Source organism: Rattus norvegicus, chromosome 8 (assembly GCF_036323735.1).
Source record: "Rattus norvegicus strain BN/NHsdMcwi chromosome 8, GRCr8, whole genome shotgun sequence".
Taxonomy (NCBI): domain Eukaryota; kingdom Metazoa; phylum Chordata; class Mammalia; order Rodentia; family Muridae; genus Rattus; species Rattus norvegicus.
Window position 1 is genome coordinate 98,663,359 of NC_086026.1, and position 23,255 is coordinate 98,686,613.

At 42.2% G+C, this 23,255-nt stretch overlaps 1 protein-coding gene across 1 annotated transcript in view; it reads left to right on the forward strand.

Annotated features, from left to right (window-relative positions):
- Nucleotides 1-18,543, forward strand: part of Mthfs (methenyltetrahydrofolate synthetase) — a 72,492-nt gene extending 53,949 nt beyond the window's left edge. Inside the window, exon 3 of the mRNA XM_039081167.2 lies at nt 15,329-18,543. Within this exon, the coding sequence (XP_038937095.1) occupies nt 15,329-15,339 (11 nt within the window). The 3' untranslated portion in view covers nt 15,340-18,543. The remainder of the gene's footprint in view (nt 1-15,328) is intronic.
- Nucleotides 18,544-23,255: the final 4,712 nt, after the last annotated feature.

The window sequence follows — 23,255 nt, forward strand, 5'->3', positions numbered from 1 at the left end:
GGATATGGCTGTCTCTCCCCCCATTGCTTTGTTTCTATTGCATTCACATTTCTTTGGCACAAAGAATCTGTGGTTTTTAAACAGCATGCTACTTTATGTCTTTTTCTACTAAGTGAGAACACTTTAAAACGTATAAATATTTGCCACTGTATTTAGTGAGCCATGTTTCCCAGCCCTGAAAGTTGGCATCTTAGGATGCTGTCCATTTCTAAACAGGTGAGTTTGCCTTCGTCGTCTTCCTCTGTAGCTTCCCAGTGATGTAGATGTCACAGGCATCACTGTGGATGTCAGATGTGAAAGCCCTTGTGAGCCACAGAGGCACAAATCCTCACGTGGGAAAAATCTTTGTGATCATTTCAAATTTTTGAGCTGACTTCTTGGCAAAATGAGTTTTTCCTTGTGAAGCTTGTGAACAGCTTGCTCCAGAAACAAAGGCATCAGCAACTGTTGCTCAGCCATGACTTTGTGATTGATGACTTATGTTTGGTCTGCTGTTGTCTCGTAGGAATCTTTGGAAGGCATTTGTCTATTTTGGGAAGGTTGATCTAGTAGAGACTCTATAGTACAGTGGGTGAGTTCTTGTTCTTGGGAATCCATGTAGAAACGATTGTGTCTCAATGGGATGAAAGTGGCCAAACCCTCCTCCCACATCTGTATCCCTCAAGCACAGACCCTACATGGTACCAGATATGCAACCTTCAAAAAGGCAGAGTGAATAGCTGATGGCGATCTTCATTTAACATCCAGGACAACTTAATTGAATTAAATCCTGAAGTCTATCAAAGGATTCTCGGGACTAGAGTAATAAAAACTGGAATTTCTTTTAAATTTCCCACTTTTTCTCTGTGCTTTCTTCTCAGTCTTCCTACCACCAGTCACAAGTATTTTCTGTTTTAACATTTTGTCCTATTATGACAACAGACTACCCCAATGCAAGGGGACAAAATATGCTCATGTCCTGGCTATATGCTTTTAAAAAATCATTACATGCTTAAAAAGCACACTTTCGAAGCTTTCAATCGTGAATGAAAGTGCAAGGACCATACTGTAAATGATGACTACTTGGTTGATCGCAGGAAAATACTCTTTAGAATTACAATTCAAGGATGTGTCTTACCCCTTCAAGCCTAGAGATAAAGAATACTGAATTGTTCTGAAGATCTGGATTGATATCCCCATGGATGCTCACTGTAGAATAAATGCACCACTGTAGTTCCGAAATATTTGCTCTCCTTCAAATCTGGAATAAGAGGAGATAAACCACATAAATGGTTTCCAGTAGATACACATAGGTAGAGCCAGTGGACTGTAGAGATTACTTATCAGTGCTACCATCTCCTGTAACTTTCTTCTGTGCTTGCAAGCATTACACCCATAAAACATCCCCTGCCTGCTTAACAGCCTTTCATACTGCTCTGTTGACTACAGAATATATAGCCCAAGCCTGGCTCTCATTCAGAAAGGGTGTTTTCCAACCAGGTTGCAGTTTTCCCACCCTCAATTCCTGACCAGGGATGTGTGACATCTAGTATGTGTGGTAAAAACTGTAAGAGCTCTGGGGCTGGGAGATGGCTCAATGGTTATGAGCACTGGCTGCTATTCCAGAGGTCCTGGGTTCAATTCCCAGCAACCACATGGTGGCTCACAGCTATCTATAATGGGATCCAGTCCCCTCTTCTGGTGTGTCTGAAAACAACTCCAGTGTACTCATATAAATAAATCTTTAAAAAAAAAAAGGAACTTTAAGAGCTCATTTTTCTACAACAGAACAGAAAAGTTGACAGAGGCAGCTCGATATTCCAGAAAGTAAATCGTGACTTTATTGGTATGGGAATCAGGTTCAAGTGGGAATGCTGGTCTAGTTTTTGTCTCAAGGTGTGACCTGAAAGTCTACATTTTGCATGTTTGGTTTGCAACTGACTAGCTAGATTCCAAGACATAATCATTAGTATGGTGGTTCCAATCCCAAATGGTAGTTTAAATTTAAACAAAATTAATTTAGTAAATTTTATATTTAAAACCATCTTACTTGCCCCATTATCCACATGATAGCTGTAACTATGTGAGGATCAGAGTTTGCATTCAGTTTCAAGGATAAGTCTCATTCGTAGAAAAGACAACCCAGACCTTCATTCTCCTTTAAACCTTTGGGAACCTCTTTTCTTTCCTTGAGTCCTACTCTGGGATGAAGCTCCATTTGGTGGTTTGAATGAAAACGGCACCCACAAGCCATAGACAGTGGTGCTTTTAGGGATGTGGAGTTGTTGGAGTAGATGTGGCTTCTTTGGAGGAACTGTGTCATTAGGGTTGGGCTTTGAGGTTTCAGCTGCTCAAGCCAGCCCCATGTCTCTCTCCACTGCCTGCTGATCCAGAAGTAGAACTCTCAGCTCCTCTCCAGCACCATGTCATCTGCATCCCACCATGCTTCCCACCATCATGGTAACAGACTAAACTGGACGTCAGTATCCGGTTAAATGTTTTTCTTTATGAGAGTTGCCATGGTCATGGTGTCTTTTGACAGCAATAGAAACCCTAATTAAAATACTACTTTGATTATTATCTTTCACTTCTAGAAGTGGAAAAACAAAACAAACAAACAAAAAACCCCCACAAAGTTCTATTTTCATTAAAACATTTCTGTTTTTAATCGGAATTTCATCCTCATCTCTCTAGGTTTATATTTGTTTCTGTTCCCCTCTCATCGCATCTCAGCAGAGGGAATGGTTTTCAGTGAAGTATTTGATTTTGCTCTCTTGTGCCTTTTCTCCTGGTTCTCAGGTTTCTACCAGAAAACAGCCATTGGTCATTGGAGTCTTCTACATCGCACACAGCCAGCTGATGTTCATAGAGCTGCTGTGTGAGACTTAGAGTAAGCTCTGCAGAGACTGATGCTGGCTGAGCTCATATAATCCTGATTACTGTTTGCCCTGTAGACAGACCCCTCCCAAGTCCCTCATTCAGTCTGGCAGTTCTCTTGATCAAGCCTCTTTGATGCTGGCTTGAGTATGGTCTTCACATAGGTGACCATTTAGCTAAATGCTCACCAAGCTGCAAGTGTCCCTAGCTCCTCGTTTGATCTGCTCTTGATGGCTTTTCCAGACAGAGCACAACTTTCAGATATCTGCCATCTTCACAAATGCATATAATCATGTGTTTCTCAGGATCTCTTGAATCCAGAATCACTGGACTTGTGATTCTGCCTGGAGACAACTTCCTCTTTTGTTAAACACTTCCAGTTGAAAGGAACCTCTCCTTGGTTTGGAATACTGGCAAGGTATCATGGTGAGGGAAAGGACAATGACATAGCACTTTCTACACCTGCAAATTCCCTTCCTTCAGAGACTCTGATCCTGGCTTCCTTTTTAAATTGATCCTGAGGCTGAGTCAGTGGAGGGAACTGGTCAAAAAAATGTTGGCTAACTATTGACAAATCTGTATGAATGTGTGTTACGGCCCCCTCTCCTTATCCTGTGATAGGTATATTATTTCTTACCTGCATTGCTCTCTACTCTGGGATGCCACATTTAAGTAAGACCCATGCAAGAGCCATCTTCATAACTCATACACATCATGCATGTAGACCAGAAAGTGTGAAGGAGTCAATTCCTCAAGGAGCCATGCTTGATCAAGGTAGGCTAGGAGGCAGCTGATGAAACCTGCTCTCTTCTCATCCTGACATGAATCCCAGGTATGGAACTTCTGTGCCAATGGTGGTCATCAGCTAGTTAAGCCACTCTCAAGGTGGCCTTGTCTCTACTGTTCCTCTCTTCCCATTCCCAACTCCTGTTTTCTTGATACTGAGTTGCACAATTCCTTGTCCTGGGTGCCTGTTTTTCTGAGGATCCAGGATAAAACAATGTGTCCATCATTTTAGAAGGTGTTGATATTTGTTATGTATTGTTCCCACTTTGGAGACTACAAGAGGGAGAGTGTCACCTGGCATCCTTCTATACATTATTATTTTAAACAGAAAGATAACACAGTCACTGTCAAGCAGAAGCTCTGACTAGGTAGCAGCAGATGTATGTTCCTGGTCATAAGGGTTCATGTTCTTGTTCTGGTTTAGTGATGGGAGTGACATAAGTACACAGATAAACTTTGATTTCAATGTGGTTAAGAAATGTTCTCCATGAGCAGGGGGAGATTGGAGCCTAGGGCCCGACATACCTTTTTATATGATTCAGCTATTGTTTTGTCCTTCAAGCAGGGACAAAATTTAAATAAGAAAAAAGAACTGTTGGACAGAACCATAGCTACTATAGCATGATTCTCATTCTCCCTAGAGACAGGGCTATGCTTTGCTCAGTGAGCAGGATGTTGGCTACTGACTACTCAGAGCTGAGGTCCTATCCATACCAGTTGTCCATGAACAGAGTGGCATCTTGCCCAAGGTTTCAGCTACTATTTGATGGCAGCCTGCTCCTGAGGCCTGTAGAGGTACAAGGGGCTTGTACCCCATAGGTCCTTCCAAGCACAGTGGGATTCAAACACTTTACCATGTCAGCCATATTCAGGAGCTTACCTTGTGGGGTAATAAGAGTCTGTCAAAGGCATTTATTTCTAATTCCATTTTGAACATGGGCATCTTCGTCCCTGTTTTCCAAATGGAGAAGTGGAGGGCCACTGAAGGGAAGATCATGGGTAAAAATCACAGCATAAAGTGGCTCGGCCAGGAAGTGATAGGCCCTGTTGCTCTGCAGGCTGCCGTGCCATGTGCCAGGCAGATGCTGCACAGGGCATCATTTACTAGTGAGGGCAGGCATGGGTACTGGGTGCAGTACAGCATAGAAGCTCTGTGTATCCTAAGGGTGGCATATGCAGTTTCAGATCTTGTCTGCTACTTATGGCCTCTTTGTCTGTAGAAATAATTTACTTTCTTTTTGCCTCTAAAAATGAGAAATAATCATAGTATCTACCTCTTAGATTTGTGGTGAAGGATGAAAATGAAAATGGATAAAGAACAAAATATAATAGCTGATCTGTAGAAAATTGGAAAAGCTACATAGACTTTGGCCCAGTTTTCTTATCAAATGAAATTATTCCAAGTGTCTGTTAACTGGAATTTTCCTCCAAATTGCGACATTTACTTCAAATGCAGTATTCCCTCAAGAGAGAAAAGGGAGGTTCTTGGGCTTCAGAAGGGAAACAAAAGCTCACATGTCTCTGAACACAGAAGCTGGAAGATTCTTGAGGACCCCTATTCAGCCATATAAAAAGACGAAAACAATGCTGAGGTTGGAGACTCTGACCAGTCAAATTGGAATTTGCATCTGAGCACAGGTTGCATAGAGAGCCTCTCAGCTTTGCAGTTTTTAGAGAGCCTTATGGGGTTACAGTTTTGGGAGTCACCTATGTTGAGGTAGGTTTTGGGGTGATACAGCTGCTTTTAAGTTATCTGGGATCTTTGTACATAAATCCTCCTGCAGAATCCTCTTAGTGACCTCAATAAAATCCTCAGTGGTTAGCCATATTGGATGTTACAGTGTAAATGTTGTCTGTCACAGGTTCACTTTCTGAGAGAGTAGACACTTGCTGTGTTCCCAGGAAAAGTCACACAACAGTTTCACAGTGTTTGTCTTACCCAGTAATTTTGGTAGAAGACCCTCATTGTCTGGTCTAGTGGGCTAATGGAAGTTATGCTTCCTGTGGACAGAGTTGAAAACTTTGTTGAAGTATTCTCCAGAGTAGAACTGTTGGACCTTTGAAGAAACAAATTGACAGACAGGTTAAAACTTGAGAAACCACATACAAGGAATCAAATGGCCATGTGTACTTCTAGAAATGGAAGCAAACAGGATGGTCACAACCAGACATTGGGTTTAAGGTCCCACCAATTCATCTTGTTATTCTTTGCTCACCCACATCATTGGCACCTTCAGTATTTTAGTTTTTGCTTTATTCATCTGGATTTGTTGATGTAAAAGCAACAAGTTCTGCCTTGAGCACAGGTCAGCAGATGTAGGGCTTAATGGTGTTGAAATTCAACAGCTCTGGGTGCATCTCACTGTTTCTGTATTAGTGAAATCTCTTGGGCTAATATAGTTACTTGGCTCAATGGTTCTGGGATAGTCTTTGAGCAGTAAAAATGGATTTCCTATATCTACAGTGAGGGTGAGGGCAAGAACCTCACAATAAGCCAGTGCTGTTCTCGTTTAGGTCAGAGAGGAAATTATTGCAAGGGTATAGAGTCCTGATGAAATGTGGTTTGGAAGGGATAGAGGCTAATGTACCTGTTCCTGTCCAGGTAGCTGCAAGGCAGACATAGGTTCAGGCTAATATGATTCGTGGGGTTAAGAAACTGACCTAGGGAGGTTTCCAGTAGTGCCCAGAACACTGGAGTCCATAGGCACAACTGTAATGGCATTAAGCTACCCTGTAGTTACCTTAGGGTTCCTGTTGCTGCGGTAGGACACCATGAGCAAGGTGAACTTGGGGAGGAAAGGGTTTATTTCATCCTAAACTTTGTAGTACATCATCCAGACAAGTCAAGGAAGGCATTGAACCTGGAGGCAGGAACTGGTGCACAGGTCAAGGAAGAATGCTGTTTACCTGCTTGCTTCTCATAGTTTGATGAGCCTGCTTTCTTCCAATGCCTAGGACCAGTAGCCCAGCACCACTGCTCCAAGGGTGCCAGGCCCTCCTGCATGAATCACCAATTAAGAAAGTGAACCACAGACTTGCCCACAGGCCAGTCTGGTGGAGGTCATTTTCTCGATTGAGGTTCCCTCTTTCCAAGTTGACTGTAGCTTGTGCCAACTTGAAGAAACAAGCACCACGGGAGTGTAGAGGGATTTGGACTTAGGTAAGCAGGGTTTTTGTGGAGTTCCAGATTAGCTCTCCACTGAATAATATTCTATATATAATTTTAACCCGAAATTTATATCAGAGGCCATGAACTTCAGTGGACTTTGGACAAATTGAGCTGTCTGTGAGACTTTTGAGGAGTAATGGGCCTGTGTAGTTTCCAGAGTCAAGGAGACTAATTTGGTCAGCTCTTATGCTTGCAATGGAGACTAGGTTAGAATAGGTTTAGGTGTAAGAGAGACTTGGAATGAAGAAGAGGATGTTATTTTAATCATATTTAGAGAGACCTTCTCTCTTTCTAAACAAAATCTTCAGATTTTGTTTAATTGAAAGTAGATTCTTTTAAAAACCACTCCCAGGATGCAGTAAAAGTAGCTTGGGAGATATAAAATTATTTCTTTCTTTCACCTGTTGGTGTGACTGAGTGTTTCTCAGACAGGGTGAAGTTGTGCGAAGAAAGCAGGGAAGGCTGGAAGCACCAGGTAGCCTCTGTTAGTGTCACATTTGTGAGGATACAGCAGTTGATAAGTAATGTACTAGACAGGATAATGTCTGTCAAAGTCTAGTAAACACTGTCTGGGGTCTGGACAGAGAGCTAAACAGCATATAATTCTTTTGCATATGATGAGTTCTGTTCCCAGCATCCCTATTGAGTGGGTCACAACTGCCCATCATTCTAACTCTAGGGGAATCAGATGTCTCTGGCCTCTAGATTGCCTGTACTCACATGCACAAACCTGCATACACTTAATTTACAATTCTGAAAAAGAAAGATTTGTCTTCCAAAATGGCCTTCCATATATGATCTCAAATGATCTGAGATGAGTCTCAGTTCAGAGAGTGAGATGGGACCTTAGGAGTGCCACTGGGGACAATGTTGGCAATGAGGGATGGATTTCCCCAGTGATCCAGTAAGGAGCCTCTTTAATGTCTGTTTGGCTCTCTCTAACTTTCCTGATGATTGCCAGTGTTGGGCAGCATGTTGGTAACACTTCATTTGTAGAGGTTCACAGAATGTTTTGAGTTACACATAAGGTAAAAGTTGGTCATTGGCTTGACCAGCATGGCTTTAGACTTGACGTGGAGACTTGACCCTGCATGACTGGGACTATGGGAATGAAGAAATGACAAAGATACGTAATCCAATGCTGGTATTGTGTGGACCATGCACTGGGTTGGAGATGCAGCAGTGGCAGCCTAGAAACCTCAGTACATCTATTGATAAAGCAGAAATGAGGGGGTAGGGTAGCTAATCTCTTTTGGGGGTCTCTGTAGGGGAGCAGGGTCAGACTGCCATCATCCTCATGAGAATGCTGAGATTGGAACTTCCTGGGTTTCAGGGAAGGGCTTGCTATTCCTGTGGATCTGAGGCACTTGTGGTCCTTAAGATAACCATGCTCAGGTCAACAGTGCGCATTCATTTAGGACTTCATCCACCTTCCACAGGCCATCATCTAACTGTAGTAAGAAAGGGAAACCAAGTGAATGGACTTTTAGAAGTTCTTCATGACCTCTGTGGTCCTTTTATTCAGAGTAGGAAAGAGAGATAAGTATAAAGATAAGTATCTAAGCCCCTTGCAATGGGCATATTGGGGAAATTTACCTGGAAATACAGTGTTAGCCTAGGTTCTTAAGCAAGTGACTGAAGCCCAAATTCAAATACATTGGCGTCAGCTCTGAGTCACCGAGTCAGAGGTTTGTGACAGGTTAGCTACTAGATGAATGAGCCATTTCCATATTTGTGCAAGGACCCCAAAACGATTCCCCCTTCTTTCATGAGCATATAGATAGGTTTTTCTTAGGTGCAATAAGATCAAGGTAGGGGTGGTAGGTACGTCTTTTTACATATCAAAAGTCCAGCTTTTGGTCTCCACAAGACCTGTGAAGTCACTTAGCTCTGAGTCAAAAACAGGGGGATCCAGAAATGACAGTATCTTGCCAGTCCTAGAAAGAGTGAAATTATCGTTGGTAGGGGCGTCCATGTCTAAGACCAATTCTTGAGATTGCTGGTCAAGAGTGATATCCTTGAAATATACTACCTAGCCTTAGAATTATACCTTTTGGGGATGTACTTGTGCTATGAATAGGGGAGACTTTGTAACCACAGGGAAACCATTCTTTGCAGCGTTCATCATATTTGAGTTGACAGCTTTTTTTCCCACTGGGATGAAGATGAGCAAGCAATCCACATAAGAAGGTTATTGGGAAGGCTCTCTAATGGAGAAAGACTCTTAACTAAGCCATGACTAGCTAGCTATCTTGGAAACCCTAGAATGGGACAGCCCAAGTTCATTTGTTGATGAACCCAGAAGTTAGGGTCTCATTACGCAAAGACAAATAGGAACTGAAAATCAGACATACTAGGGAATAGCAGACGGCATCATATAGGTCTAGAGGTGTGAACTAGAAGGTTTGCATGAAGTGACTCAAAGAACAGCCATTCAGAGCCTGCCCCACATGTGGCCCATATATATACAGCCACCAAAACTAGACAAGATTGATGAAGCTAAAAAGTGCATGCTGAAAGAGACCAGATATAGATCTCTCCTGAGAGACACATCCAGAGCATGTCTAATACAGAGGTCAATGCTAGCTGCAAACCATTGAACTGAGAACAGGACCCCCTTTGGGGAAATCAGAGGAAGGTTTGAAAGAGCTGAAGGAGCTTACATCCCCATAAGAACAAAAATGCCAACCAACCAGAGCTTCCAGGGACTAAACCACTACCGAAAGTCTATACATGTACTGACCCTGGGCTCCAATTGCAGAGGTAACAGAGAATAGCCTTGTTGGGGCACCAGTGGAATGTAAGCTCTTGGTCCTGCCAAGGTTGGACCCCCTAGTGCAGGGGAATATGGGGGGGCAGTAGGGGGGTGTATGGGGGAATACCTGTATGGGGGTCAGGAAGAGGAGGGAATGGGGCCTTATGGACAGGAAAAGGAAGTAACATTTGAAATGTAAGTAAAGAAATATATCTAATAAAAATTAAAAAAAAAAGAGTCGTGAAGATTTAAAAAAAAAGGTTTGCATGAGAATTATGTCTTAGTAGAATACAAAGGTACCATCAAGAATTTTGTTTGCCACCACAGGCCTGTTGCAAGTGGAGTATTAAGAACAGAGTCAGATGGTGACCAAAAACTTACGCATGAGAGGTCTTCCTCTCTTTACTTCAGGACTGAGGGCATATTGAGAGTACCTGGGAAAGAATTGGGAGTTTTTGAGAAAATAAATTATGGGACTTGTAGGTAGTGATGGTTTAGTTGGGTGAGTTATCTCAGATGCCAACTAGAATGGGTTGAGCAGTGTAGGAACTTAGGTTTGGAAGTCAAGGAATGCTGAAATGGGTGCTTGGAGTTGACTTTTGATAAGCTGTCTCTTCCTAGCAGTGGGATGTGAAAACCAGCTGATACTAGGAGTGGGTGAACAGTTCTAATGCCCATGCTAAAGGAAGTGTGAATTGGTCCTGCTGTATTTGCTTATCAATTCCAGTGAGGATTGTGGGCTGCAGGTCTGAGGAAATACATGCAACATAAGCTACTGATATTGGCTAAACCTTCTAGCTGCTATTATGCAGAGCCAGAAAATAGGAGACTAAACAGCTTATAGGCCCCCATAAATCAAACTGGGGAAGGTGCCCCTCATATGTGGGCTCCTCTGATTCTAGAAACAGAGTCAAAGGTAACCATTGATCCTCTTTGACAGTCTTCCTCAGACTTTTGTAAAAAAGATGATTCTCCCTTTTGGAAAAAAAGTGGGCCAGTCATATTTCCATTGTCTTTTTTGTTTATAACATGGGCATTGGCCACACTAAAGTGTCCTTCCTGGCCACACTTGTAGCAGTTCTATGAGGGTCCTCAAAGAAGTAGGAGAGGATGTCATTAAACTTCAGCCCCTCTCCCCAACACAAAGATGTTAAGCTACCTATGGCAGCTCTTGGGCATTGGCCTGTTGTTTGTCATGTTTCTATTCTTTTATTTCCCTCTCACTCTTTTGAGGTTTCTTCCAGTTTGCTGAATACCTTCTAGGCCATGTATAATAAAGTGAGGCAAAGGGCTTGGGGTTACTGATTTTCTGTTTGGGAGACACTTTGCACTGAGAACTTATTCCCTGCCTGGTTTTTCCCAGTTGTGTGCTTCCTGCCATAGAACATCTAGGATTGAGTACTGTTGGTAACTTTGTAAGAACAGGGAGAAATACCAGAAAGTACATGCATATGCTCTTTCCACATGCATATGTGTCCCACGTCTCTTTTTGTGTGATCATTTGAGCCGAGAAGGCTAGATATAGCCCTTGACATTGAACTAGAACTGTGGGCCAAAATGAACCTCTCTTCCTTTTAATTTTCCCAGTTTGAGACATTGTGCTGTTAGCAGCAGAAAACAGAGGAGTACAGTGGTCCAGAATGCATTGGTAGAAAGCACACCCCAGCTGCCCACACGATGGATATAGCTTAGCTCTGGGAGAGTCTCATGCAGCTAATCAGTAATGGAAAGAAGTTAATGACAAACCAGTGAGCGAAATTTTGAATGTGTCTTCAGCTTTAGTTTTAAATTTTAAAAATTGAAAGAAGTAAAAGTTCCCGACTGCCTTTAAAATTAAAAGTAGCTTTACTACTGTGGTTAAAAATGATTTTCCTTGTATTTATTATTTGAAGTTTATAATGCTTCTGGAAACTGTGGTGACATATTTTGTTAGTTTCAGGAAATTCTATTATTCTATAAAAATGACTACCTCCCCAGAGCGCTTTTCTTGCAGAAGTCCAATCACATGTGTGTTGGCCTTCATCCAATGCATGGGGTCTCATGTGTTGCCGTGTCCCACTCCAGTATGTCCTATGCATGATTTTCTTTCCATTTACTCAATACAAGTATTCTGATGCTTCTCCTGAATTCACTCATTCTTTCTCCATCTGTGTCTACTTTACCATTAGGTTTAATGAGTTCTTTGCTTTATTATATTTTCACATCACGATTTTTCATTGGGATTTATTTCTTTTCTTAAATTTATTTATGTGGATGTATTAATTACATTTATTTTGGGGTTTCTTATGTTATAAGGCCAGTATCAGGACCTCTTTGGATATCTCTCTGTGTTTATCTTCTTGAATTCTGGGGGTGTCTATCTTTAATTTGTTTCATTGGTTTTTGTAGTTTGTTTATTAGCGAGCAGATATTGTGTGAGCAATTTTGAAGATAATACGAGGGTCTAGACGAGATCCACTTTTGCCTTTGGAAATCAGATGGGAATTTATCCAGTCAAAATTACCATATTTCTTATTAGTAACACTGCTAGGAATCAGGCAGAGAGATACCTTGCTATACCCTAGCCTCAGAGGCTTCCAGTTTTTACTTCATTTCTCCCTTTAGCTTCTCTCTGATAAAAAGTGCAGCTCCTCAGCTTGGTGGCTTAGCTTCAGGTTCAGCAAAGATTCTGAGCCAAATGCTCGGCCATCACTAAATTCACTTCTGTGCATTTTTTCTCACAGAGATCTTGATGGCTGAAGAGTTCACTGCATTTGATAGCTCTCTGATGCTTCTGAATTTAATTAGTTCTTCTAAAATATCATTTATTTCATTTTCTCTTCATTAGAAGAGCTGGTCTGGATGGCCTATCACTGTCTTGATCCTCAGTTTTAAATCTTGCTGGGTGACTCTAAAGTGAGAGCTACTGAACAAAATCAATTCCTTGCCAGGTAACAAAAACTACCCAGGGCTCTTGTTTACAAACATGGGTTTCCTTGTCCTATCCTAGACATACTACATCTGAATTTCTAGGAAAAAAAAAGAATTGCAAGTTCTACAGTATGCAGAAACATTAGCAATGGCCAATGAGTGCTAGATAGACCAGCTAGAGACAGTGTGGAAAATCAAACTCAGTAGAGTAAATCAAGCAGTTTACTCCCTGTTCACTAACAAATGAAAGCCTAAACTTTAAAACTGAAGACCTTACATCAAAGTTTCTCAAATGGTCTCAGCCCTAGGTGATATGGGAAATCTTCTGTATGAGCACTTTCCCCTAACAGGTAACAGCCTTCCTGCCCAAAGGAGGGACATTGATTTCTTTCTTCTTTTTTTTTAAAAAATCATTTATATTATTATCACCAGCACCAGCACCAGCACCAGCACCAGCACCAGCACCAGCACCACCACCCGTGTGTGTGTGTGTGTGTGTGTGTGTGTGTGTGTGTGTGTGTAATAGAACCCATGGTGCATATCAGGGGACATTTCACACATGTTGATCGTCTTCTTGCACCATATGGATCCCAGGGACTGAACTCACATTCTCAGGGGTAGCAAGTGAGATGCTTTACCCATTGAGCCACTTCTGTCCTAAAGGGTCAGTATTTGATTTCTAGTCTCCTCCAAGCTGAATTTCTGTTTGGGAACAGGATCAAACTGAACGGCAGATTGACTCTTTTACCACAGTCCTTTTAATTACTGTAACTAATTTTATTATCTAATTATGGGTAAGATTGAAGTTCATCCAGCAATGCATTTTATGTGAAATTCCTTCATTTCCAAAAGATCAGTGGGACATTAAAGAACAATGGAAATAGTCAGTGGGAAATTACAGAGTGTAGTTTATCATTGATCATTCACCAGCAGCAACAATGGCCATGTTACCCCAGCATAATTGGTCTATAGATGTAATGTATGGTATGTGTTTACATTTTAGTCTTGAAAAAGTAACAGGATACATTCCAAGGGGGAGTCATAATCTCACTGGCTTTACAGTGCTGAGGGCTGCAAAGCACCTAGCTGGTTTGTTACAGCAAATGGCTAAGAGCCCACAGTTAGAGGAAATTCCTTTTGCATATTTGCAGGATTGTAACCCAGTGCAGTGGGTTCAGGTCTTGAATGCAGATCTGAAATAAATACTGTGAAGACATTAAAAAGGCGGGAGAAGATTTGTTACCTGTAGCAAGCACAGAGAGCACAGTCATCATTGCATTTCTCAAGCCATGTCCTACTAGAACAAGTGAAGCATGAGGTTTTTATGTATGGATATAATAAATACTCAGTTAGGGGTTGGCTGATTCTTGACTTGCTCAGGTAATAAATCCCTGAGCATACTCAGTTTAAAGTCATAATTTTCAGTGTAAACAAAAATTATGTTCAAAGTCATGGAACACATATGTAAAAGATTAGAGCAATGGACGGAAACGCCCCTGGGCATGCTTAGCTAGTAGTGTAAGTTTTCAGCAGGAAGGAAAGAAAGGATACTTTGAATGTACATTAACACAGGTATCTTCCCCTGAAGGTGCCTGCCTTGCTTAGTAGCTAAGAGAAAGACCTTTTCCGACCCTATTTTACCAATGCACCAATGAGGTGAGAAAGTGGTACACTTACCTGTGTTCCTGCAAGGTCCAGTAGAAACAGCACAACCTTCAGTATTGTTACCAGAGCCTTTCGGGCAAAACCTCTCATTTCTACTAGTCCCAACAGGCTAGGTCCAGCTATCTGTCAAATAAAGGTCAAATAATGGTGAAAACAGAGAAAGGACAGAAGTAATCACAAATCAACTTTGGGACACTGACGTCAGCTTTGATTTAGGAAAGGAAGAACTAGGGCAGTGGGCACAGAGGTATGCATGAGTATGCAACCCAGCCTTGGTCGAATAGTGGTCTGGTTATCCTTCTATTGGTCCTGGTTCTGCAAGATGAACCAAAGATCTCTTCAGCACTGTCATCACTTGAGGGTATCAGTTGGTTCTTACATAATTACAATGTATGACTTCACCATCAGGGATAATTGCCCTCATCTGGGCAAAGAGCTGTCCTATGAGATTTTGCTGTGCCAGAGAACTAAGGTGACTCAAGAGGACAGGTTAAGGACAGTGGCATCTTTGTCCTTTCAGCCAAAGTTAAAAAAGCCAGACAAAAAGTTAAGGGAAAAGATGTCAGGTTTTCATCTTGTGTTTAATTACTTGTGGGCCAAGTGAATAGGAGTAAGATGCCACTGGTGACATTGCCAAGGTCACATACCTGCTAGGCAGTAGAGTCAAGATTATATTGGCTATCCACAAAGCCTTTGTAATTCCTACCTCCTCTCCAAGCACAGCATTTGTTTCCTTCTTTTTATCCTGTTTCTCTTCTATTTCAATAATCTGAGCCTCTTTCCTTCCACTGTAGTGTGAGGCCCTCGAGACTCCTTCTGTCCATCATCTACTACTGTGATATAGAAATTAGAGTTCACAGAGAGGCAGAACCACAGAGGGATCCCACCATTCTATATCTGGTCCTGTTCAGCAAATGTTAGACTCCCGGATGCTTATGGACGGAAGACAGATGTGAGATGGATGTGCAAATTGAGCTGGAGGGCAGAGGATAGCTTGGACTCCAGACCCTGAAAGTTATGCAGGAGCCAGGGACTTTCATCCTGGAGTCGTTTGTCCATACCCAGCCTAGGAGTAAAAGAAGCTGAGGCAGGACTTGGGGAAGAGGGAACACTTCAGGCTTGGCTATGAGTCAAATCAGTGACAAAATACAGGGGAAAATGACGAGTGTTTGCACTCTGCTTTTCAGATCTGTCATGAAGATCCCAACAGAACATGGAATTCTGGGGAATGTAGCTCAGCTCAACGAAGTTACCACATCACAAAATCACTGTGGATAGCTTCTGTCAAGCTGGAACCTACTTGTGGTATCTTAAGCCATATGCACATAAAAACAGTGCGAAGCCACATCTCTGTCTTATGGACTGTGTACAACCAGACACAAATTTTTTCCCAGAAGGGAGTACAAAAGCTTCCTTGGGTTTTGGGGTAATACTTACACTTTTCCTGGCCATCCATCCATCCATAGATATTTAATATATATATATATATAATGATTAAATGTTATTAATTCTTCCTATGTAAATGGTAAGAGGGTCACAATTCATATACATAAACATTTATGGGTTTTGTCGTTAATTTTTGCTTTTTAAGATAAACTTCCATGCAGCTCTTACTCGTCTCAAATTCATTAAGGCGCTGAGGATGACTTTGAGTTGATTTTCAGGCTTCTACCTTCTCAGTGCCATGATTACAGGTATATACTACCTGTATATATTATATATATATAATTTGCTTTGCTGGGGACTGAATCCAAGGCTTTGTGCATGTTAGGCAGGCATTCTACTGACTGAGCTATATTCCTATTATATAAACATTCCCACTATATAAATATTTACATCAAAACAATATAAACATTATAAATCTCCTTTATGTAACTGGTCATATAGTCATAGCTAGCTACAATCCATTATTTGGTATCACCTTTGCTTTCTACAAGTACCCAGTAGTAGGTAGGTAGGTCTAGACCAGAAGTCATCAAATCTTCCTCAGTAAAGGGTCTAGGAAGTTAAGCAAATATTATAAGACCTAGTGATTCTGTCTCAACTACTCAATTGGATGTTGCAATGTCACAATAAGATGCTGTATGCTGTAGTTTGCTGATCAGACTATTCACAGTCATGTATAAATTGAATATAAGTATCTGTCAATTTTGTGCACTTTTTTTTATTATCCCATGCATTTATTATGTGTATATGGGGGCCTGAACATGCTTACCATGGCTCCTGTTTGGAGGTCAGAATAGAGCTTTCAGGACTAAGTTTTTTTCTAATACCATGTGGATTCGAGAGGTCAAACTTGGATCATCTTCGGGTTTGGCTGCAAACACCTTTGCCAGTTGAAGCATCTAGCTAACTATCAGTTTTAATCACAACATGAACCATACACCACATCAGATCTCTTGCATCCCAGGGCCACACCTGCTATGCAGGGCCAATCCTTTTCTCTCTGATAACCAGGATCCATCATTGTCTAGCACAGCAAGGTGTCCTTGTCATCCTTTTGGCAATAGTAGAGTAGGTAGCCTCATTCCTCACTGGGAAACTAACAGCTCTAGAGACATAGCCTAGAGTGATTGGGGAGAAAAGCATATTCCCCAGTGGCTAACAAACAGCTTTTCCATTTGCTTCATCTTCCATAACTTTCCAAATACCATTTCACTTTCTAACTGTGCGTTTGACTAGTCTAGGTGCTTTGCGTACAGTTTCTGTCCTTTGATGACTGCTTTATTTCACTTAGCACAATATCTTCAAGTTTATTCCATTTTGTAACGTAAGTCTGAGTTCCCTTTCTTCTGGGGCTGTGACGTACCTCAAGGTGAAGTTCTTGCCCTGTGGGCCCATGGACAGTCCTGGTTTCCATGCTTCAGCACTGCAGATGGTTCCCTTCCATTGCTGGGCTAAATGGTATTCCATGTGTGTCTGTGGCTCAGCTGGCTCTTGTAGTCATGTGGTGCTGTGCAATCGCTGTTCCCTCCTGTTGATTATGGGTCTGTTGAGAGCAGTGCTGTTCAGAGAAGAGCTCTGTGTATTGGAGTCTCTGCATTTAGCCTTTGAAATCCATACTCGGAGCAGAATTTCCAGATCAATGAGGATTCTGTTTATTTTTACTGTAGAAACTACTGTATTTTCATTTCACAGAGAGACCACAACATTTTAAGTTCCCACTGAGAATATGCATGTCCCAGTGTTTTAACTCTATTTTTACAGTTTGGCCAACATTTGTTATTTTTGCTTTCTGAAACTAGCCATTTTTAAATGTGTGTGAAATGAAATGGTATCTGCTTCTTGGTTTTAATAAAATAAAAATTGAAGTTTCAGCATGTTCAGCTGAAGACTCTTAGGGAATCATCCAAGTGGGATGTCAGGCTGACCTGACAGACATCAGAGGCTTGAGTCTGAAGGAAGGAAGGGAAGTTCATTAATTCACCAACACATAGATGGCTGTGTCATCACTCTGTGCTGGGAAGAGGTCATCAAGAGCTGGGCAGGGGGTGGGGGGATGGGATACAGAAGTGCCTGTGGAAGTTGGCCAAAGAGAGATAGTGCAGAAGGAGAGGTAGTGAGCACTTGCAGCGGAAGAGCCAGTCCAGAAAGCTGGAGAGTGAGAGTGATGCCTAGGTAGGGCAGGAGGCTGTACTGAGAAGTGTACATTGCCCCTTGCACTAGAAGAGATCTGAGGTCATGTGAGTGCAGGTATCAGTATTGCACTGATATTGTTGGGGACGAAGGGATTTGAGCATCTGAAGTCCAGCAAGTATGTTATGAGGCCATCCCAGTAGCAGAAGGCACAGTTAAGACTGTGCTCCTGGAAACTGGGCTGTGGCTTCTAGATATTGTGCCCAGTTTCTTGATTCCAGCATGTAGGTAGGTGCATCTGTAGAAGTACCCGTTGTCCTAAACAGCAGAGAACTGTCTTGCTATGATGTTCCATCTCAGGCTGCATTGAATTTCCAGGCAAGAGAGTCAGAAAATCCTCTGGATCTAAAGCAGGGGAGCTCCTGTAGATTGGGGTAATGTGAGTATCTTCAGAAATGTGGTTCCTTTACAGCTAACATGGGTCCCAAAGAGCCTGTTGTAGGTTGGTGTAGTTGCTAAGGGAGGAGCTAGGTTCGAGGTTTCCTTTGACTCTCTGCTTGTCCATTCTATTCATGTGGGATTTATCAGCATAGCTATAAGACTTCTGCTTGTCCTCTGGTTCCCTCCAGAGCCAACTTTCCAGGCAGGAATAAGGTAGAAGGTACAAACTTGGACCAGTGGAGTCAGTTTTGTTTTCCATCATTTTCTGTTGACATCTGTCATGAGTAGGCCATGGCAGAAATATAAATGACCACATTTGTGTCTTTCAACTATGTCAAAATTTACTGAATGACCAATAAATTCACAAACTGCGTCAGTTCTGTTAGCTATGATTTGCTAAGTAATATAATTTCTCTTGATCGCTGGCCATTGGTAGACACAGATTATTTTTTATTTAAATTTCTATTTATTTTGTCTCTCTTTGTATATGCATTCCAGGCTACATCTGTAGAAGTCATAGGATTTAGAGAAATTGGTGGGTGAGTCACAGAGATCAAACCCAGAATGGTTATCTGTTGAGCCATCTAACCAGCCACACAGATTATTTTATTTTAATCTAATTTACAAATACTAGCTCTCATTCCACTCCTAAGACGTTAAATGGCAATTTGCACACTTGCAGCTTATAAAACAATCAAGAAAGTACTACAGAGTCTGCAGTATTGAGAGGCTATCATAAACTCCAAGCAGAGATATGATACGGGCACAGAAAAAGAATCCATGGGCGGCTTAGGACCTTCTAGCACAGAGCTGTTCAGGCTTACAGATGCCAAATCCATGTCTTGGTGACGGGTCACTCCAGGTTCCATTGGAAATAGTCTCAAGGTCATGGGCAGGAAAAGACTTGAGCTGTAGCCTGGAAACAAGAGTCCGACCCATCTCTAACAGTCTGTCTGATACATATCTGTTTTAGGGCTCTCATTTTATAGCTTCAGTTGAGGCAATTGCATTTTATCAATTTGTACCTCCAGGTATGCTGGCAGGTACAGTTGTTGACCACCATTGTGTAGTTATAAACAAGATATATAAAGTCATTTTTCTTGGCATTTTATACTCAAGATGGAGTAACTAGGATCAAGGTTGCTGGTGTCTAAAGGCAATTTGTTCTGGGCTACTCATTGCATACGTCACTGAATAATTCAGGGTAGGTCTAGCCTGTGCTCACATCTCACTGGCCAGATGGTTCAACTGTGCATCTCTAGCTAGAACAGAATCAGGGAGGCATTTCTAATGGAGCATACTGATATGTTTAACAAGTTCAGGATTCTATAGTCACTATAGAATATTGGGAGATGATGCTGGTATTAGCTAAGCTACTAGAGTGCCTTTTATAGGACAGGTTAGGTGAGGAGGGAAAAGACATGAATCAAGCAGACCCAAGTGTAGGAGGCAGAAAGGAGAGGGTACACAGGAAGGAGAGACGGAGGGAGGGGGGGGAAGGGGCGAGGGAGAGGGAGAGGGAGGAGAGGGAGGAAAAGAGGAGAGGGAGAGGGAAAAGGAGGAGAGGGAGAGAGAGAGAGAGAGAGAGAGAGAGAGAGAGAGAGAGAGAGAGACAGAGAGAGAGAGAGACAGAGAGAGAGCGAGAGAGCATGAGAGCAAGCGAGAGAGCACAAGAGCACTTCTCAAGGCCATGGACACCCCAGTGGTGCTCATTATAAAACTGAAATGTCAGGAGTTTCTAAATGTCACGTGAATTATTTCCACCTCTTTCTAAATAGGACTACATGACCACATCCAGCTGAATGGGTATTTTTTTGGCTCAACAAATACCCACACAGTTTCTTGCTTCTCTAATTTGTACTCGAATCGAATAGTCAGCTTTCAAATCTCTAACTCATGAGACGCACACACTCCCCTTTATTTATACACAGTGCTTTGAGAAGAAAAGGAAGGGTAATTAAAAAATACAAAATTATTCAAAGATTACTTCATTGTACCTTGGTGTCCCAAGGGAACTTCTGGAGAACTCATGAAAGCCTGACCTAAGAATAATAATGGCAAAAATGTCACAGGAGAGCAGCATTTTGAATTATTGATCAGACAGGGAGTTTCCAGGTTCCGCTCCCTTCTTAATTCTTTTAGTACACTAAAGGAGATAAAGGAGAAACACGAGATGTAGAGGTCTCAAAGAGCTGGAAGGCCCCAGGACTACTGCACTTTACTTCCTGTTCCATGCAGCTGCAGAAGGGCAGAGTAGGTGGTGGTTTCTCTCCAAGTGGGAGCTTGGACGAGGAACTCGGAGCGGATGCTTGGCACCTCTGCTGCTCTTCTAACTTGGAGATTTATAGGTCTGAATATTGTGCTCCATTCTTGGCTGAGCAGGCAGGGCAGGTGCTATGTAAAGGGTGTCTCTCCCTGGCTGGCCCCTCCTGAGAAGGCTGATCTTAATGCAGATCCGAGGACCTTGGCTTCCCATGGGAAACAAGGGCCTCTTGGTATTGGGACTAATGATGGCCCTCTTGCTGCTCATTTGCCTGTAATGCCGAGCCTTCTTCTCTATGGCTAACACAGCCCTCGGAGGCTCTCACAGCATCCTCTCTGCCCAGCAGCACCCTGTAGCCCACGCCTGTTTTCTGCCCTCTGTCCTTTCATCTGCACCGTAGCATACACCCCCTCTCCACTCCCCATGCCTCCCTCCCAGTGGATGCTCTCCTGACCCATCAGAACTGCCCATTGTCCTTCAGGAACATCCAGCTACCTTCTTTCCCCGCACTGCCTGAAGTCACCTCAGTACTCTCCATGCTTCAGTGCTTTTCATTCCTAATGAAATTTTTATTGTGATAAAAATGAGTTGCTGAATGTCACTGTCTCCCATTAGGTTACAATCCCCATGTAGTCAGGAACCATGCTTGGATTTTCTTAGTATTATATCCCCAGAGTATTGCATACAGACTCTTCAAATAAACCTTCCCTTCAACCAGCTCAAATAAACCTTCCCTTCTACTGGCTGAGGCAAGATTTCCAGTTTCCACTTTATCTATGTAAAAATATCTATCAGAGAAATAACTCAAGTTACCAGAGGACACACAGAAGCAAAGGTTGAGCTGCAGTCCACACCCACATTTCCCCAGTTAGATCTTGCTTTTTCCAGATGGGTCTCAGGACTGAGGGCTTTGTCACAGTTGTTCAGCCCAGTGGGTTCCCACACACTCCCTTTGCTCCTTACCTGGGTGTTATGTTACTTTGCTAGGGAGAAGTGAGTTAACATCTTGACTGACAACAGACTACAACATGATTTTACTCCTGTTTAGTTTGGTAAACCCTTGAATTTATTGGGGTTACTTACAGGAACATAGTGTTTCAAAGCCAGTGTACCAGAGGAAGCCCACTCCAGTGAAGGTGTGGGCTCATGAGAACTCCATCCCTGGAGTCCCTCAGAGAGCAGTCTCCTCTCTTTGAGGAACTGTTTCTTCCTATAAGAATCTCGTGACTCATAATTTTCATGAACTTTCTAAGTCTGCCTGAGTCTGAAACTACCCTCTTCCCTTCACAGTGTTTTAACTTGGAGACCCATTAGTGGGTGATATTCTCTGTATCCTCTTGTGCTGACTTAGATCTGTGGTTCCTACCCTGGTAGATTTATATGGATGTACAGCAGGGTACTTTTCTGTAGCCTGGCTGGGCTGGATATTGAATCAGATTTCTTACCTTGTCTTTGCCACACTTTCCTGGTTTCTAGAAATTACCTGACATGGCGGTTTCGTCTCTTCCTGACAGCAGAATTATAAGCACAGTGAAAGAATGGAGAAGGTGTACGTCCTGAAACAGGAAAGGAGGTGTGGTAGCTATCTTAAAAGCAGCATTTTCCCTGAGTAAAGGAAGAAAGAGGGTTTTATTCCAGGAGCCTGTACAGTTTTTACTGTAAAGTAGCTTTCCCAGTATAAAATGTATGCTATTGAGAATATTCAACTTAAGGGTAGATTTCAAAAAGGAAAAATAGCAGATACATTCTCTGACATGCTTAGCTGAAGGTTGAAAACAGATAGGAACATTTCTGGGCATGCTCAGCTGAAGGTTGTGAAAACAGATAGGAACATTTCTGGGCATGCTCAGCTGAAGTGGAAACTTCTTATTCTTTGGAAAGTCAGTTGTGTCGGATGATATTTTGTTGGGGTAAACATGGGAAGGAGTATATCGCTGAAGTGGACTCAGGTGAAAGGACATTTTGCTAAGGCAGACTCATGAAGAAACATTTCACTGAAGCAGACATAGATGAAAGGATCTTCTATTAGAGCAAGCATGTGAAAGGACATATGATAAAGGATTCTTCTTGAAGGACATGCGTGTATCAGTCTGCTGTACATTGTGTAGTTGAGCTCTTTTTGTTGGAACTCCATAGAGAGAGTGATGGAGTCCTGCGGCTTCTTGCTGCTTCCATGGACTCAGACCAACAGGCAAAATGATGTCTGCTAAGACAGACTCACATAGAGTTTTGCTAAGACAGACCCACACTCTAAGACCAAGCACATGGAGGGCACGAGATGTTTGGAGGGAGTGTGAATAGGAGTCAGTGGACTGTGAAAGGAGCTCACTTGTAGAGCTGGCTGTACAAACCACTTCTTGGTCTTTCGTCTTTGCTGATCTTCACTTCGTTGAGAAAAGCACAATAGAGAACTTCTCCTGGTATCCTTACTGGTCTAAAAATCCCTCCTGCTGACTCATACCGATTCTGCTGAGGCCTGGCTTTTCCAGTGAGATTGTGCCACGGCCGCTGCTATCCCGACTCTACCAAGCTAAACTACTGATATATTCATAAAGTGTTTGCAAATAGATTGGGCTGCCACTGCTGACCCATAAATGAACTACTAAATGAAATTTGCTCCAAAGAACCATTTCGAAACAAATCCACTTCCCACATATCTTTTCCACTACCTCTGAGGGATGATGGGCTAAAAAAATAGGTTAAAACATTTAAGAACCATCATTAAAAATAGGTCCTTAAAAAATTAAAATTGCATTCAGTTTACATTGTAAAGATGGGAGACAAGAATATATCTGGGCACGTTTAGCTTCCCCACCAAATCTTTTACCAAAACT